Here is a 19,320-nt window from a genome sequence, read left to right on the forward strand (position 1 = left end):
GAAGCACTGTGTGACCCAAGTTGCATACGGCTTAATGATCCTGTCATATACTACAGGTGGGATGGTTTTTCCAAATTAATATTTTTCTTTTCATATACTTCATTTTAAGAAATCTACTTCCTTGCCAAACTTGATGAAATAATTATTATATTAAAAATAGTTTTAGGGTGACAGTTGTCCTTTAAGAAAGGCAGCACTTTCTCTTTTTTCATTTTCATTCTTTGGAGTAATAAGTCTGTGATACGCTCTGTTATGTATTCCATTTTGTCGATTGAGCTACAATGCTCGTCTTTAGTTGGATGCCACGATACATGCCCTGGTTTGCTCCTTGTTTAATCGGTGATGAAGGTGTAATTAAGGGCAGTGTGTGTAAGGGTTCGTCTTGTGAATCCTTGCATTACTACACTGACAGACGGATTTATCTCTCCTGACTTCTCAGGAGCACAGAATGCTCCCTTGGGTCCCAAAAGGAGCGAAGTGTTCTCTGCTGAAAAGCAGAGCCTGCTGCGTCAGGATAATTACTGGCGCAGGCCAATTAATCTAACGAGAAGAGAGACGGACGAGGCCTGTCTTACTGATGTTTTACAGGAAGTCTGTGGAGAGAGGTTTATTAAGGACCACTGTATAGGATTTTATTAGCTATACTCATAATGACAGTGTGCTATATAGGGCTTTTACAGAGTGGAAGGCTGAGGTGATATTCATTACGATGATTTCTAGAACTGGCTTAACACCTCCAACGTCTGTGAATGCAGAGGTTTTTTTTGTTTTTTTTTTTAACCAAAAGATCCTCAATGGTGACCACTATGTAAGATCATTTACCTTTCTGTGCAAATATTAGGACCTTTGTTTTTTAAAAGACTGACCAGATTCCCTCCTATAGGGGGAGCACACTGAAAAACATATCAAATTAACCACCCTACAGCAAAAGATAAATTTAAATACAGTCTCTTGGGAAGTTTTTTGTAACCCTAGTTTGAAATCTCTAGAAAAGTACAATATTCATAGGTCTGATGTCATGGGCCACTTTTTTGCTCCTGAAGTTGCCTGTCTTTTAAATCCGCTTCTAAAGCACAACCGTGCCTATGTATATGACATCACCTCTTAGGGCACGTCTTACAGAACATCGTGTTTTCTGTTGACAGTGGTAGGAGAAAAGTGTTCCTGCCAAAATGGACAGGGAAAGGAGATGTTTATTTGTGCATATATTTATATTCATTCAAACGGCAGGATACAGCTCTAGACACAACCATTAGAGGCAGTATTAGCATTGCAATGTTTAACTTTGCAGCACTAAGGGGGGCAGGGAGACTGCATCCAGACTACTTCAAAGAGATTAAGTGGTCTGGGTACTTAGTTGCCATTTAAAGCCTATATACAAGAAAGATAAAGGGGATACTAAGATAATATCCCACATAAAGTACAGGTGAAATCAACAGGTATTTAAAACACATAGGCCTAAGTGCAATACAAATATCCTAATCATCAATAAAATCTGTGTAGAACACTACTGAATAGATACATTTGCTATATCTGTGTCTGTGTAATTTAGGCCGCTGAAGTAATATTGTTTTAGTGTCTTAGACTATGTTCATTTAAAACATGCCTACTTGTTGAATTGTACCCTTCCCCACATATTATGTACAAAATAAAATCCTATTCCTAGAGAGAAAGTGTAAATGAGTGGCTGATGTTTGTCATGTCATTATTTTGTGCAGTCACGATTAATTGGAGAGGTGGGAAATAGTTCCGGTATCCTCATTACCTCTTATTCATACGTGCGCCTGATGCAGGAGGAGCTGCAGAGGTACCACTGGCACTACATCATCTTGGACGAGGGACATAAGATTCGCAACCCAAATGCAGCTGTGACAATCGCATGCAAACAGGTGAGTGTGCAAGATAGTAATGATAAGCATTTTGGTAATTGTTGTTGAGTAAAACTTGCATGCTTGATACAGTCACTCACAGTAGACTTGTGTATATGTGTGATACTGGTAGGTTAGGTTAGTATCAGGATGGTGGGTTCTCTGTGTGTGATATCGGTGATTGTGTTTGATAGTGATAGAGTACTTAGCAGTATTTGGGAGTATGTGTGTGATGCTGATTAGAAACGATAGCAGTATGTTTTTAATATGGATAAACAGCTGCATGTGTGATGCTAAAAGATGAGTGACAGTTCTGTGTCATATTTATAAGCGGCTTGTGCTAGCTGTTTGTGTTTTGCTGATAGGTGAAAGATAGCTGTGTCCCATACTACTACGTGAGCATTGGTGTGTTTAAACTATATCTCTGACAGTGTGTGATAATGATAGGCGAGAGACCATGATAATGTAAGATAGTGATCTGTGTGATATGGATAGGGGAGAGATAGCACAGAGTTAGGTCAAATATAATGATAGAAGAATGCAAGTTGTGTATGAGCAATTCATATAGGTGAGTCATAGATATTCTAACAGGAAATTGATAGCTCTGTATGTAATGCTCATTGGTATTGTCATTTTGTTAGGAGAGTAATAGCTGACACTATTAGGTAATTGATAGTGTGTAATAATGATAGGTAAACAGTGAGTTAATTATACGTTTCAATGCACTGGTAGACAAGAGAAAGCAGTGTTTGTGCTGTCACTGTATTTGTGTGATGAAAAGCACAGTCATTTTAAGCAGATGCTTAAAAAAACAAAACAAAAAACAGACTATTTAAGGATATATTAATTAAAGCGACACTCTAGGCCAGGGATAGGCAACCTTCGGCACTGCAGATGTTTTGGACTACACCTCCTATGATGCTTTGCCTGCATTATTGCTGTTAGAGCATTGTGGGAGATGTAGTCCACAACATCTGGAGTGCCAAAGGCTGCCTACCCCTGCTCTAGGCATCAGAACCACTACAGCTTATTGCAATGGTTCTGTGGCAAAGAGACTGTCCCTACAGTGTAAATACAGTCTTCCTGGTGCTGTTCTGGAAAGAATGAAGGACCAATGTTTTAATGCATATCTGTGGGGATCGTTAATAAAGTAATTGTATCTCTATGAGGATATGCTGATAAGTAATGATGATCTCAGCGAGGGGAGGAGCGACAGGCACTGCCAGAACAGTGCACCAGGGGATAGAAGGTGAATTAATCTTATTTTTCATTTATGTAAAAGCACTTTTACTTTAGATTTTTTTTTGCATTCCAGTCGTTCTTATTGATTCGAGCAGAAAGCTGTGTGATTGGTGCATTTGTAAGATGTTTGTGTGATTACATCTTGGCATTAGCTGCCTTTATTGTAATCACAGAGAAGCTGGTTCTGTGTTTGTGTGATTATAGGTTGGTGATAACTGTGTAGGTGTTTACAGGCATGCTTTATTTATTTTAAACAAACATTTTCTTTCACATTCACTTAGTTCCGTACTCCTCATCGTATCATCCTGTCTGGGTCCCCTATGCAAAACAACCTACGGGAACTGTGGTCCTTGTTTGACTTTGTATTCCCAGGAAAACTTGGCACTCTACCTGTATTCATGGAGCAATTCTCGGTCCCCATCACTATGGGCGGATATTCCAATGCATCACCAGTCCAGGTATGTATCCACTTTCACTTGGTAACTACAACTAGTATAATGTATTTTTTCATCATGTAGGCACAATAAACTAATCTGCATTGTAGAGATAATAAAAGATACCCAAAACACCTGCATCTTATGAAGTTCAGATGTCGGATGACATTGTTAAACACAGATCTACACACCTGTCAAACCATAAGACTTGCTTTTCCCACAGAAATCTCACACTTGCAGTGATGTTACTACACCCATAATCCCTTGCAGAAGTAACATGACTGCAAATTTGAGATTTCTGAGGGAAAAGCAAGTCTTATGGCTTGACTGGTGTGCAGATCTGTGTTTAATAATGTATTAGCTATCCCCTGACTGACAGGTGGAATGGGTTTTCAATCACTATTCTCCCACCATAGCTTTCTTAATTTGTGATACATTATATTCGATATAAAAACAAATATCCAGCGTATTCATCCATTCACTAAACAGCAATTTCAAAGCTCACAGAATGTAATAGGTTTTTTGTTTTGTTTTGTTTTTTTTAAGCTTGCACAATGTAAGACCTGACCATCCACCTGAAAACATGATTCATCAGACCAGACAACCATTTTGCATTGCTCCATAGTCCTGTTCTGATACTTACCTTCTTTTTGAAGGCATTTTGGTGTGGGACAGGAGTCATCATGAGCACTCTGACCGGTCTGCAGCTAGGCAGCCGTATGTGCAGCAAACTGCAATGCACTGTGTGTTCTGACACCTTTCTATCATGGCCAGAATTACATTTTTCAGCAATTCGAGCTACAGTAGCTCTACTCGAGTTGGAGCAGACTGGCAAGCCTTTGCATCCCATGTGCCTATGATCCTGACGCTGGTTTACAGTTAGTCCTTCTTTATACCACTTTTGGTAGGTACTAACCATTGCATACCAGGAGCACGGCTGTAAGAATTGCTGTTTTGGAGATTCTCTGACCCCGTTGTCTAGCCATGACTATTTTGCCCTAAACAAAGTCATTGATATTTTTGCTTGCCCATTTTTCCTGCTTCCAACACATGAAATGAAGTTCTGGCTTTTCACTTGCTGCCTAATATAATCTTACCTCTTGGCAGGTGCCATTGTAACAATAAAATCAATTTTATTCACTTCACCTGTCAGTGGGTTTAATGTTGTGGCTGATCTGTTTAAGCTTCTCATAAAACTTAAATCATTTAAGTATTAAATGTGGACTCTGTAAAATACAGAATAATATAAGATCTAGAAATTATTAATAATAATTCTAAAACACAGGTTTAAGTGGGAGAATCCAAAAATGATGCATTCCAGTGAAAGGCAGAGAGTAGTCTATTAGTCAATTATTGTAGGAATACTATTGAGAAATAGGAATTTGGATCATTAATCAAACCAGGACAACTTGAACTGGATTGGAGCTATATTATGTATACGATCTAGACCGAGCATTCAAGAATTTGCTCATCAAAGGTGCACATTTTTATTTATTTCTTTTCATGCATTGTAAAAATATCATAAGACTTGATGCAGATTGGTTTATATTTATTTTATTTTGCGGATGGAATATAATTTTGTATAGTTTTTGAGGACAGATAAGTTTGAGAGTTTGGATGGCTTTCTAGTATATACCTGAAACAGCCATGCTGTGGATTTAATAAAGGTGTAAGGTAAGTAATTACCAGTATCTTTTTTTTTTTTTTTTTTTTTTACCTCCAAAGCAATTTGTTTCTGTTTGTGGCAAGGTTTGTTCCAGTATAGGGAAGCAATACCTGTTCAATGGGAAGTGGTGAGAGAAGCTTTATACGTATGTGAGGCAGAATATGTTTTTGTTGACAGTTGGTCGCATTCAGATTCAAGGGTATTGTCACAGCAGAATGGATCAGATCCCTGTCTATCCATGTGCCATGAAAGGTTTGACAAATTCAAGCTCAAAAGCTTAAGGAGATTCACACGTGGCTCTTCTAATATGTCTAATGTGAGAATCACCGGCTTATCTGCAGAAAACTTTTCTTCCTATCCTTTGATCCACGGATTAGCAATAAGACTTCTTTTTTTTTTTTCTTTTTTTTTTTTTTTGAGTCTGAACCTAGGTGAGCAGACATTAAAAGGATGATGCTCGGGGGCTTTGCAAAGCGCTATAAAACATTCATGGCTTACAAGAATTTCCTAAAAGAATAGGGACCACAGTAACGGAAAAAGTGCTGAGCCTGACAGCTGTTGGCGGGATTTGTATTTGTAATTAATGTAAAAGGAAGAGAATGCAGTTCACAGGGGCTGGACACACCGACAATTAGTGGTAATTAGCAGTAGCCTGGAGCATGTTTAAACCACTCGCACTATCGCTTTATAACATTATACCAATGAAGTATCTCATTGTTGTAATAAAAAGAAATGTAAATTCATCATAGTTCTTTCAATTTACACAGCTGTGTACCTTGAGCATTAATAAAATAATATCCATGTCTTTCAGGTAAAAACTGCATACAAGTGCGCATGTGTGCTACGTGACACCATCAACCCCTATCTCCTGCGACGGATGAAGGCTGATGTTAAGATGAGCCTCTCCCTCCCAGACAAGAACGAGCAGGTGACAGACCTGGTCTAGCAATAATTGCAGAGCTCTGCTTCTGCCAGGGATCATATAATCCTGCATTATACTGGATTATTTATTACCTAAGAAAAGTCCAAATTTATTTTTGCTTTACCCAGATTTTCTATTAAATATTTCGCTCACTTGCAAGGTCCTCCTTTTTCGTTGTTATCCTTATTAATCTTAAACGCGACCTAAATTGTACTTGTATAGTCTTCAGTATAGAAGTTAGATGAGCTAAAACAGGAGCTTATTACATTTTCTTATAGACTGCGTGTAATTAGACAACTTTCGTCTGTATCGCCCTGCGAGGAAAATTCATTCACGTCATATTTTACTTCATTCCTGTAAACATGAAGAAGCTGGAATTTAACCAGCGCTGTTCCCAAATGAATACATTGTGTTTGGGTTGGACAGATAAATGTAGCGTTTTTAGATGCCAGGTGGGGATAAATCCTGGAGAAAGCAATGTGAAATGGAGCAAACAGTAACACAAATATACAAAACACAAGGCTCTTGGGATTTGTCCACTTGCCTCATTGAAAGCTGTATAAAAGTCATGCAGAGAAAGACCCAAACAATTACTTGAAGTCAGAGAGTAGGCAGAGGTTTACATTATTAGTCAAAAGGCCAGTAGAATACTAGAGCACAATATAAACAGAATAGAACTTGCCCTTTTAAAAAATAAGTTTGCAGCACTGTACTATCTGACCTCAGTAGAGGTTTACTAGTGGACCTGTCAGATTCTACAACCATTCATTTTAATTAATACATTGGTTAATATGTTTTTGGATTTTCATGGTACAGCATTAAACTTAAGATTTAGTAGAGTAGTAGTAGTATGCGGAAAGATGGAGATGGTTTCTGCCCAGACACTCCTGCCCTTAGTGTTGATTTTTTTCTTTTTATCTCTACAGGTTCTGTTTTGTCGTTTGACTGATGAGCAGAGACAAGTGTACCAGTCCTTCATCGACTCCAAGGAAGTCTACGGTATACTGAATGGAGATATGCAGGTGAAGTGGCTGTCTATGAGCTACAAAAGTGAATTACAATATAATAATCTAGACGTGTGTAGTGGACTTTCAACCAAATTTCAACGAGAGTGAATGCATTCTTTCTAGCAGTAATAAACATAAAAAGTATGTTCGTATATAATGGGAATGTTATTAGGGAATAGCACCATTCCTTCCCTTCTTATAAGTATTTAAGCTGCAGCACCACACATTATTATATATGGCTCCCTTCTGCCCAGTTTTCTCGAGCACATACCATGCCCACCACTACTGTACCAGGTGGGGGATACCTCACAGGGGAACTACGCTCTTAATTAACTTCCCTTGCTGGCACTACCACATCCCTGTGAGGGAAATGTCTGTTAACCAGCGTGTGTTATATAATATTGTTACACTCTTTTCTCACAAAAAAAAGTATTCCGCAGGTCTCCCAAACCTGTTATTCTGTCATATGTCATAGTCTGTTTTGCATGTCATAGTACCGAATGCCACCTTGCTTTTCTGTGGAATGCCAAAAATAACGAATTTTTTTTTATTTTTATTTTTTTTATGTTCATAAATTACATAGTAAAAAACAAAAAATTACATAGTAGCCAAGACCTTCTAGAATGAAAATAAATGTATAATTTTGTTGCTATTAAGGTGGTGTCAGTGATCAAACTGAAAAAGAGCCACAACTTGAGGATCTATTTTTGTATTGTTATTTTCTTAATAATAACATTAAATGTGTTAATGTGTTTTTCTTACTGCTGTAGAGTTTTTTCAGTGCAGTCATAATTGTCATGCCAACAAATCAAGGCTGACTGTTGCTAAATGGAGAGTATTCAGCCATATTAAGGAACAGATATTATGTGACTTTTAAGCTGTAAAAAGCTCATATATACATTAGTTTTAGGCACTTTTTATGCACGTGCCTAAAAAAATTAATATTTTGTGGGAATTAGTGTACCGTCCATGATCATTCTGCTAGCAATCAGCGTAGCTGTAAAGAGTTAAAATTTCACATGTTCTTCGACATGCAGATTAATGTGGTTCCATGTTGCACTTCGCCTCATCTCATCCCATCATTTTCTATTCATAAAAGGTATTCCCTGGACTCATCGCCTTGAGGAAAATCTGTAATCACCCAGATCTGTTCTCAGGAGGGCCCAAGATTCTGAAAGGAACCAGAGAAGAAGATTTGGAAGAGCATGAACAGTTTGGATTTTGGAAGCGCTCTGGCAAAATGATAGTGGTGGAGTCACTTCTGAAGATTTGGCATCGCCAAGCACATCGCGTTCTACTTTTCAGTCAGTCTCGGCAGGTAGGAGACCAAAGAGAAATACAAAAATGTGCAGCGCCTAACATCTGCATTATTAAACAAACCCTTTAACATTTATTTCCCAGCATTAATTTCATATTCTAGAAAAACTTTTATAATAGGTCCTGGTTTTTAATATATATTTAAAAAAAAAAAAAAAATGTTTTCTCAGATGTTGCAGATCCTTGAAGTGTTTTTAATGCGGAATGGCTATTCCTACCTCAAGATGGACGGTACCACAACCATTGCATCCCGACAACCTCTCATTACAAAGTTTAACGAGGTACCATGCAGTAACATACAAACTTTAGTGTCTTGTAATTCAAGAAAACTATCGATAGCATGTATATATACATACCCCTGTGTATATACATGCTAATAACTCATTGTTTAACTTAAGTGTAGATACGCAGACATGCTGTAGCATCTTGTTAAATTTTTATTGTCAGCACGACCTTGTTTGTTACAGGACCCTTCGCTATTTGTCTTCCTTCTCACCACCAGAGTCGGGGGCCTCGGTGTGAACTTGACTGGAGCTAACAGAGTCATCATATATGATCCTGATTGGAATCCTAGCACTGACACTCAGGTGAGAGAAATATGGAAAACCAGCTATGTCTAGACATTAAAGGTTTATGTTTACAATGGCAGAAAACACCAATATTATTTTTTGGTATCCAACTTGAACTATATCCTCTTTTTCTAATATATGCTCGCATTGAAGATACCAAAGTGTAACTGTGAATTGTGACTTGAAATTCTCATATTGTGTTGGTTTATTTACTGTAGTCCCATTTTATTTGTTATATGTCCTCTTTCACATTAGTATTGACAGAAACGTATTGGTATGTAGGTTTATTATGCATTGTGTTGATGGGGTCAGAATATTGTTCAGAGCATTGGGCTGTTGTGTTGCAGGCTCGAGAGAGGGCCTGGAGGATTGGACAGAAGAAGCAGGTGACTGTATATAGACTGTTAACTGCAGGAACCATTGAAGAAAAGATTTATCACAGGTAGGGTCTACTGGGACCAATACCGTTAATCCACATAAAAAAAAGTTATCCATGTCACTAACATTGTGTGAAGTACCCTACAATAGGGTGCCTCCACGTCCATAATCAATCACACACTAGCACTGTGTGTTGTTTCACTTGCCATATTGTTTATTCACCAGTCTTTAAGTTTCTTACTTCCTATTGTGTGACCTGAGATTCCTCACTGCTGGATAGTGCTTGAACACCTCTTCTAATGTCTTCCAATGGGGGGAGCTGCATGAAGGTGTGACATCCTAGCCCTCAGCATGACACCACATTAGAAAGTCACACAGAGATCATTGCATACCTAAGAGACACAAACTCGGTTATCCATGACTCTACTGACACAAGTGATGACAAGTGTGTGTTATGAGCACTTTCTGCTTATTTTGTGTCCCTATAATCAAAGGATAGCATACACAGGTATTGTAATCTGGAAGACTGGTAAACCCCAGATACTGCAGTCTGCTAGGAAACATTCCAGTGGGTTAGTCCAGGTCAGGAAACATTGAGAGTATTGGTTATGAGGCCAGGCATATCTCCTACAGTGCTGAGCTAGCACACTATTCGTACACTACTCTTTTACCAACAGACATACCATTCCTATTCAGCTATTTCAATCCGAAGAAGAATGGTGAGATGTTGCAGCCCACAACCCTGTATGCTAGTGGCCCAGGAGGCAATTGCTCCCCTTGCCAGCTCTCCCATGCATTGCATCAATACAAAATTTACACTGACAAGCATGCACAAAAACAAACCACACCTGTAATGCTAACCATAATCTTGCTTAAAGTATACAGTTATTTTTTTCAATCCTCAGACAAATCTTCAAGCAGTTCTTGACCAACCGTGTGCTGAAAGACCCAAAGCAACGGCGCTTCTTTAAATCCAATGACCTGTACGAGCTATTCACCCTGAGCAGTCCAGATGCCAACCAGGGCACAGAGACAAGTGCCATATTTGCAGGTCTGTGTTGCTGGGTATCATGATATAAAAAGCTGGTAATGCCTCTAACCATCTCTTATATTTTTCTCAGTTTATCTCTTAGAATGTACCTCTTTTTTGACTTCAACAAATTCAGTCTGTTTTGCTTTCTAGGAACTGGTTCTGATGTTCGGGTCTCTAAGCATTCTAGTAGAAATACTTTGCCAAATTCTGACCCAGATCCTCAAAAAGACCCACCCAACTCTACTGGAAGTGTCTTTTCACCTAGTGACCAACCAACAACTTCCAATGGGATTTCCTCTCACTGCCAAGACACTACTGCTAATGGTGCTTTTAAAAAAACTGGCAAGTCAGAAACAGACACCATAGGGAAAAGCAAACAAGATTCCCTGCCAGTCTTGCCTGAAAATAGCCACCGTAAACACAAAGAAAAGACGAAACACCGGGGCAAGGCATCCAAAGTCAAAAAGAGACTGAAGGATGCTAAGTTTGATGGTGAGAGAATATCTCACCTGGTAAAACACAAGCCATACCAGAAAGAGGAGAATGAATTTGACGATCGGCGAACAAATGATGATTATGTGTTGGCAAAGCTTTTCAAAAAGACTGGTGAGTTAGGTTTTTCTTTTCAGGGTAACCCTGTTCACTATAAATATCTTGGCCAAATGGTGTGAGTGTAATAACCTTTACTGGCCAACTAAGATTATTAATAGTGCAAGCTTTTAAGACTATTTGTGACTTATTAATGTATTAACAAAAACGAGGTTATCCCCCTTAAGTACAGCTGTAAAAAGGTTATGAAGATAGCAAATGAAATACTCCAGAGTGGGGGAAAAAGAGGAGAAAGGTAGCTCCATCATTATTCAGTCAAATTTTAAAGGGAGCTATCACTTCTCTGAAAATGTCACCACTGAATAAAACCCTGAAAACCACCTACAACTTTTATTTAATGTATATATAAAAACTTGGTAAATGACATCACAATCTAGTTCACACCAGTGCCCGGTTTCTCCTCCTCCTCTGTATGTCGATTACAAGGTTCAGAAGGCAGAGCTTATAACAACAATTACACATACATACAAGTAGGCGGAGTGTAGTTGGTTCTTGAGTGGATGGTACTATATGATACAGAAATAAATCGCCATGTATACTGAAAAAGACAAAGGGGATAGCCAAATTGTAGTGCAATATTGCCAAATACAGATATATGGGTAAAGGAACAATCTTTAGTCTTAGACTCACAAGAATCGAACCAGTATAACTAGGGTCAATGTATAGACTTGTAGGGATCCCACTGCCTTTCTGTACTAATCAATAAGATTAGTTTGGCATGATCTCCCTGAAGTAAACCCATGTTGTCTCTGATCTTGAAATCCATGTGATTTTAGATGTTCAACAATCCTATCCTTTAACATGGTTTCCATCACTTTCCCCACTACTGAAGTAAGACTTACTGGCTTATAGTTGCCCAACTCCTCCCTACTACCTTTCTTCAGAATGGGTACAACATTCGCTAATGTTTAGTCTTCTGGGACTACTCCTGTTAATGATTGGTTAAATAAATCTGTAAATGGTTTTGCTAGTACACCATAAAGCTCTTTTAATAACTTTGGGTGGATTCCATCAGGCCCCATCAACTTATTTGTCTTTACTTTTGACCGTTGAAATAGAACCTCTCCCTCTGTAAACTCACATTTAACAATGTACTCATTTGTCATTTTTCTTAACTGCAGTCCCTCTCCTTCCTTTTCTCATTTTCTGTATCTAAAAATGTTTTATCCCCCTTTTTTACTGACTGTTCTGTTCTGTCTTCTGTGTGTGCTTTGGAGGCTCTTATAACTTGCTTTGCCTCTTTCTGCCCAGTGCCACAGTGGTTTCTTATTTTTTCTGCTCTTCCAGACAAGCCTAATGGGATTTTCTGTTGCCTTTACCTTCAGTAATGTGTGATTTCTTCATGGACACTATAGGCACCCAGACCACATAATCTCGTTAAAGTGTCCACAGTGTCCCTGTTCCCTTAACCCTGCCTTGTAAAACATTGCAGTTTTATGGAAACTGCAAGGTTTGCATAGCAGTGTTAAGACTGCCTCTAATGGCAGTCCAGCGTGTTAAAATGTTCATTGGAAAGCGCTAAGTCACTCCTTTCCTGTGGAAAAGGCCTAATGCACGCACAGTGTTCACCACACATTCACAATAGGTTCTTCCCATGGCTGATGTCAGAGGGGCCTGACTCAGTGCCGAGGGACATTGGCGCTGGAGTCTAGTAAGTTATTAAGCACTTTACAGGGTGCAGGGCAGAGTTACACTATAGTTTTAGGAATACAAAGCTGTATTCCTAACATTATAGTGTTCCTTTAACCATGGCATGTTGTGGGGCATAGAAAAAAGGGCTGCCCACTCATATGTACTCACACCTTAAAGGTGCAAAAACACACACCACAGCCATTCAGTGTAAAACTCAAAAAGATTTATTGAGGTCTCCACAGCATATTATGAATGTTTGTTTTTGTTTCTTTTAGCAGAGCTCCAATCAAGGCATGTAACAGATATTACACTCCCACTTATTACTTGGGAATGTCAGAATTTCTGACTGTCCTCCTCTTATTCAATCCTTTAGGAGTGCACAGTGTTATGAAACATGATGTTATTATGGATGCTTCTAATCCGGACTTTGTGCTGGTGGAGGAGGAAGCAAGTCGAGTTGCCCAGGAGGCTCTTAGAACCTTAAAGATCTCTCGTCAGCGTTGTCATGCAGCTACCTCAGGAGTCCCAACATGGACTGGATCAAATTCTAGAGCAACCTCGGGAATCAAGTGAGAACATAAAAACCTGTAGAGAGAGAAACCTTAATGTTCTTTAGTCACATTGGGAAAGAACTAGAGCCTGATCTCTGAATTTAGGAAGAAATTTGGAGGGGGATGGGGAGGAGGAGGGGGGGCATTGGCAGGAAATCTAGATTATGTTTATAAAAGAAGGCAGTAGTGCTACAGTTTTTTTTTCGAATCCAGTCCTCAATAGGGTTAACCTAAATTTAAATGATCGTTGCGGCTTAATTGTAGTGAAAATGTCATTTCTGGGCTATCAGTAGCCATGAGAACTGCAATTGCCAACATCTATCACCGGAGTAAAGGATGCTCCGTTATGATGAAGTGACACCGCAGACCTTCCTGCAGTGAGATTTAATTCTGAGGTAGCTATATTTTGATCATATTTCACATTCACCATCTTGAAAATGAGACACTGTGAATTAATATTGGACTTTCCTCCACCAGCTTGTTAGTTGGTTAATTTAATTTCACAGTGAGAATTTCACAGCTTATATGAGCTTGTATCTATCTACCTTATCTTATATGTATATGTTTTTTTTTTCCCCCAATTCAGTATAGTGAATTCATTTTTTGTCTTTTGGTTTGCAGGAAAAGGTTTGGACAGAAAAAGAATCCTTTGTTGCAGACACCTGAGGTTCCTGTCAAATCACAACAAGACAAATGCAAGGTAGTGATAATTTAGTCTCTTAACAGTATTTACATTTATAGTCTGTAAACTGTCACAAAATCTACATTTAAAGGGGTTTCTATCATGATTAAAGAAACACTCCAACATTAAAAACACAATGTTCGGTTTTAAAGATTAGTGTTCCTTTTATTGCTCAAAATGCCAAAAGTTGCCCTCCTTCCCCTTCCCAACCATAAAATAAAGGTATCTTCTTTTCTCCAGCGGGAGTCCTCTGTCTCTGCTGCTCCCCACTCTACCCGGGAAATTTTCAGTGACAAGTCTCCTATCCTCTCTGGCCAAATTTTGTGCATGCGTGCAATTGCTGAGAATTTGCCAGTCACATGCAGTGATCACACAATAGAATGCCTCTTCTAGGAAAGCATTAGACTAAAGCTTCACTATGGAAACTCTCACAACAAACATGCTGATGGACACTTTTATGAATTGGTACAAGGTGGGCATACACTTAGCTCCTAAAGCTGAAGTGTTTTATGAGTCTGGAGTGTCCCTTTAATGCAGCTTTAAATGTATTATAAAATGTCCTGTTTTTGATCAAAACAAAGTTCTGTGTGTAATTCACTAAATATACTGACTTTATATATATATATATATATATATATATATATATAATGTTGTTTTTTTTTTTTGTTTTTTTTTGTTTTTTTTTAATGAGCAGCAAACAATTACACAACCTAAAATGAGCTATTACATGCGGGTTACCTTTGGTTTTAAATTATTTATTTGCAAAGACTCATTTAGGTGACATGACCACTTTAGGGACGCTGGGGAGAGGGGTGCCAGTCGCCACTTATCTCAACCCCTATCATATTAGCCTGTTCATTAAATGTTAACACTGCTACTTGTCACTAGTTTAATATCAAGCAAGCATGAGAGTACAAATAATAAGGGGATCTTGGACCTGTGAAATAATATGCCATAAATGTTGTAAAAAAAAAAAAAATACCTGTTCCATGGCTGATTGGAAATGGCAAGGTATGGTTTTTCATAAAGATTCTATGGAGAGATAAGAAGGTACACCTCAAACCTCAAAGTCATGCCAGTCAAGAGTGGCTCCAAAGTGTTATAAAGTCAACATCTCAGCTCCTGAGAGTCTCTATTAAGCTAATACACATTACACACGGTGCACTATATATATTAATAAAAAAAGATTGTGACTCTACAAATAGATTCACATGTGTTTAACGTGCTGGACAATTAACGTTCTTGGTGTCATCCTAATACAATACAAAATGCAATTGAAAGTGTGTGTGTACACACTGTGTATATATATTCGAGAGAAATTTCATAAAGTCATTGTGTGAATCCTTTCCATAAAGTCTCTCCATAAGCATTTGCAGTGTGTACATTGCTATGGAATATATGTGGCACAGGTGGAAGGCTTTGTTGCAATGTCACAATAATTTTTTGTACATAATTGTCACCCACCTGTACCTAGCAGTGCTTGATACACAGGGTTATTCAATAAAGTGAATTTAGTTAATTTAAAGTTAATTTTAAAATTTAAGGTCAAAATAGCTAAGATGGAATTATTGGGTGGGGGATTGAAGGGGAAAAAAACTGAAAATGCCTTCAGTTCAGGTATTTTGGCCTTAAATTTGAAAATCACTTTAGTAAATAACCTTGACTGTCACTTTAGCGTCAAGAAGGATTCAACTCTCCAATCTTATGGCAAATACAGATAGTGTGAAGTGGCAAACTTGATGGACTTGTCTTTTTTAGCCATACACTAGTAACAGACAAGACAAACTAAAATGGAAAATAGTGTATGCTTGTATTGTAGCGGGGAGCAAAAGTGTTGTTCGTGTTGCTGCCATATTCTCCAATTGCTTGGCAAAATTTGAGGCACAAGTACATTTTTGTGCATATCTCCTATACATGGATATAAAATTTACATAGCATTCAAAATATATTGTCCAAGATGGTGCAAGGGATATCAGCCATCAATGACTGACAGCTGACAAATGCCTAAAGTACCTAAAGCCTGGCAATTACAAAGGCTTGGGTTTTAGTTGCGAGGAGAGGCCCACCTTTTGTCACACTGCTCAAAAATTATTTTACTTTAACCATCAAGACAATGCATGGAAACTTTGAACCTTAACCACTTCAGCTCACTGTAGAGGTTATGGTGTTTAGATTGAGCCTTTAAAGGGACATTATAGTCCCCAAAACAGCAATAGCTTAAAGAAGCAATTTTGTTGTGTAGATCATCCCTCCAAAGTGTTACTGCTCAATTCACTACCATTCAGCAGTTAAATCACTTTGTTTCTGTTTATGCAGCCATAGCCTCACCTCCCATGGCTGTGACTGACACAGCTTGCATGAAAAAAAATGGTTTCACTTTCAATCAGATGTAACTTACTGTAAACGTGTTTATTTCCTGTTCTCTAAATTGAACTTTAACCACTCACAGGAGGCTCCTGTAGGGTCTGGTAAGCTATACGGTGCAGGGAATAAGAAATCTTAAATTAAACAGAATTAGCATTGAAGGAAGTGGACACTTTAGATGACTTTTTACAGGAAGTGTTTAGGCTGTTCAGTCACATGTAGGGAGGTGTGACTAGGGTGCATAAACAAAGTGATTTAACTCCTAAATGGCAGCGAATTGAGCAGTGAGACTGATTTATATATCAAAACTGCTTCATTAAGCTAAAGTTGTTTTGGTGACTATAGTGTTCCTTTAAGAACCAGAGACATTATACTTGATATTAATATTTTATTTGTCTGCTTAATTAAACCTTTCCTTTTTGCAGGATGCCAAAGTCTTAAAGCAACAGGACAGGACTGTAGATGATGCTTCTTTGCACTTTAGTGGAGATATCAATACTGCAGAGTCCACGTCTGCCACACTCTCTTCCTCATCACTTCTTTCCCGCATGAAAAAAAGGAACAATCTACTGCTCCCCGTCACAGAAGACCAAGATACAGGAGCGAGTACATCGCTGCCAGACCCCACTGAGCATGACGAGCTGCTGACAGACATGAGAAACTTTATTGCCTTCCAGGCAAGAGAGGATGGGGAAGCTAGCACACAAGAGGTATTACACGAGTTTGAGAACAAACTTTCCAAAAAACAAACGTGTGTCTTTCGAGAACTGTTACGTCATCTCTGTACCTTCCACAGAAAGAGTAACAGTACAGGCGTTTGGAGACTGAAGCCTGAATTCCGCTAGAAATTCCTGAAAGGGGCAAAAAAAGTTAAAGGTGCAATACTTTAAAACCTTTTTATACTGATAGGTCAATAGTGAGCAACTTCAAAGACAGAAGCTAGGTAGGTACCAACGCAGTTAAGTAATATTCACCACCCATTGCAAGGAGAGAGTGTATTCTTCCTAAACTGATAGGGAATCATGGTTTTCTGTAGTGGCAGTAAGAGTTTGTATATGTGAAAATGGGGCCATTTGTTAATGATTTTAAATCAGTGGACTGCTGCTATCACTTGGGTTTATCTGCTTATCTGCAGTCTAATGAAAATTCAGAGATGATATTGGTAGCATTAACTACAGAAAGGAGTAGGCAATCTTTGACTTTCCCAACTCTAAATAAATTACATATCCCATAATAAAAATTGTTGTTTGCAAAGAATCATGGGAGATGTAGTTTAGCAGTTGCTGAACATCAGATGCTGTTGATATCAACTGACCATTCTTGTATTAATTGCGTGTAAATGAGTTGAGCGGTCAAATCTACATGTCTGTTCAATTCTTTTCCTTCTGTTATTTATGTATTTTTTTATTTATGTGTCCAGGACTATGGCATTTAGATAAGTCATTTATTTTTACTCATTTAACCCATCCAAGACTACATGCATATTGCTCCTTGCTCTGTCTCCTTCTGCTCAACTATTGGCCCTGCTTGAAGTTACTTCCACAAGCTGCGCAGTCCTACCCCATGATGCCTAAATGCTGGCTTCATGGTTAGGTCATCAAAGTCAGAACTCCATTCCTTTATTCCCGCTGCAAGCCCTTTTCACGCTTTGGTGAGGATATATATATATATATATATATATATATATATATATATATATATATATATATAATCTCCCTAAAGAATGGATTGACATATGGGAAGGGTCCAAAACTTTAAAGAGCTTTAAACTAAAATCTATACATTTACTGTAATTTTGTCTGCACAATGTATATATGAAATGTAATGCTCCTTAATTTAAAGGTAACTTGTGTGTACCATGACATGTACATATAAACAACAACAAAACTTTGGTCCCCTTTGATATAAAGATGGTGCAAACACACCTTTTGAAGATCTGTTTACAGCCTTGTGTAGACGTAACACCTCTGCTGTTCACTTTATTCTGCATGAATCCTTTGTTTTCCTTGTAATTAGTGGTGTTTTTCCCTTTAATGAGCCAATAAACATTAAAACTAACAGTCAGCTCTCGGCTAATTAGACAGAGAGGCAGACTGGCTGACATGTTCTGTGTGTGGCTCTGGCTGGATCAACCAAAGTGCACTCATTCAGACTGTCAGTTATATGCTTGCACAGGTTAACGCTTATTCGCAGCTTGCCTTGGCAAATAGCAAACCTTGTCAGCCTAGACACTTGGGAGTTACACTTCCTATTACTGTTATCCATCATCACTGATCTAGGATGTGAAAAAGCAACAGTACATGTTATTTTATGAGAGTGTGCAAAAGGAGCACTTTAAAATCCTGGTGCTATTCTAAAATATCAAGTTTGCTTTAAAAAAGTGGAGATACCTTCGCTAAGTACCTTGATACTGAGAAAATACTGGGTTATTCACTAAACTGTGAAATGTCATAAATTCAAATAGATTTCCATTGCCAAAATATTCTAACCGAAAACATATTAGGACAATTTTTCCAGTTTAACTATTCTTAAAATTAGAAATGCAGTATGAATTTATTTTAAATTCACCGTATGTATTTTTATGAATAACCATGATTGGAATGAAGATTGCCCTTTTCACCCTTTAGGTAATCCTAAAATGCAAAAACGGTATTTGATAATGATAGTGGACAGATATGTGGAGAACTTGGGATTAGACTGCGGAGTAGTTTTTAAAAAGTTTATCCATTTTTAGGGTTTCCATTACTAGCCAGTGCACTGCCAAACACCTGATTCATGGATTCCCGGATGGGGTTGGGAGAGGGGGGAAAGCAAGAAACTGATGAAATCGTGCACAGTCACATCTACCTCAATTACAATGCAATACAGGATATTATAGGATCACATTATGTGAATTCTGTAAGGCCTGGGTAATTTTAAGCTTTTATTATTTTCTAACAAAACAAAAAAAAAACTATGAAAACATTGAAGGAGAGCAGAATTGGTAGTTCCCTCTAACCAATTGTAACACCTGCATGTTCTATGTTTCTGTTCTCGGGGAAAAAAG

The 19,320-nt window shown here is 38.2% G+C and overlaps 1 protein-coding gene across 1 annotated transcript in view; it reads left to right on the plus strand.

Annotated features, from left to right (window-relative positions):
- The window catches only part of ERCC6 (ERCC excision repair 6, chromatin remodeling factor), a 34,503-nt gene extending 16,555 nt beyond the window's left edge, over positions 1-17,948 (plus strand). Inside the window, exons 9-21 of the mRNA XM_063434629.1 lie at positions 1,719-1,889; positions 3,392-3,568; positions 6,022-6,138; positions 7,059-7,154; positions 8,239-8,457; positions 8,627-8,737; positions 8,924-9,043; positions 9,373-9,467; positions 10,309-10,454; positions 10,587-11,042; positions 13,051-13,246; positions 13,850-13,928; positions 16,700-17,948. Coding sequence (XP_063290699.1) covers positions 1,719-1,889; positions 3,392-3,568; positions 6,022-6,138; positions 7,059-7,154; positions 8,239-8,457; positions 8,627-8,737; positions 8,924-9,043; positions 9,373-9,467; positions 10,309-10,454; positions 10,587-11,042; positions 13,051-13,246; positions 13,850-13,928; positions 16,700-17,119 — 2,403 coding nt within the window. The 3' untranslated portion in view covers positions 17,120-17,948. The remainder of the gene's footprint in view (positions 1-1,718; positions 1,890-3,391; positions 3,569-6,021; positions 6,139-7,058; positions 7,155-8,238; positions 8,458-8,626; positions 8,738-8,923; positions 9,044-9,372; positions 9,468-10,308; positions 10,455-10,586; positions 11,043-13,050; positions 13,247-13,849; positions 13,929-16,699) is intronic.
- The last annotated feature ends 1,372 nt before the right edge of the window (positions 17,949-19,320 follow it).

This window comes from Pelobates fuscus, chromosome 10, assembly GCF_036172605.1.
Source record: "Pelobates fuscus isolate aPelFus1 chromosome 10, aPelFus1.pri, whole genome shotgun sequence".
In the NCBI taxonomy this organism is placed as follows: Eukaryota; Metazoa; Chordata; class Amphibia; order Anura; family Pelobatidae; genus Pelobates; species Pelobates fuscus.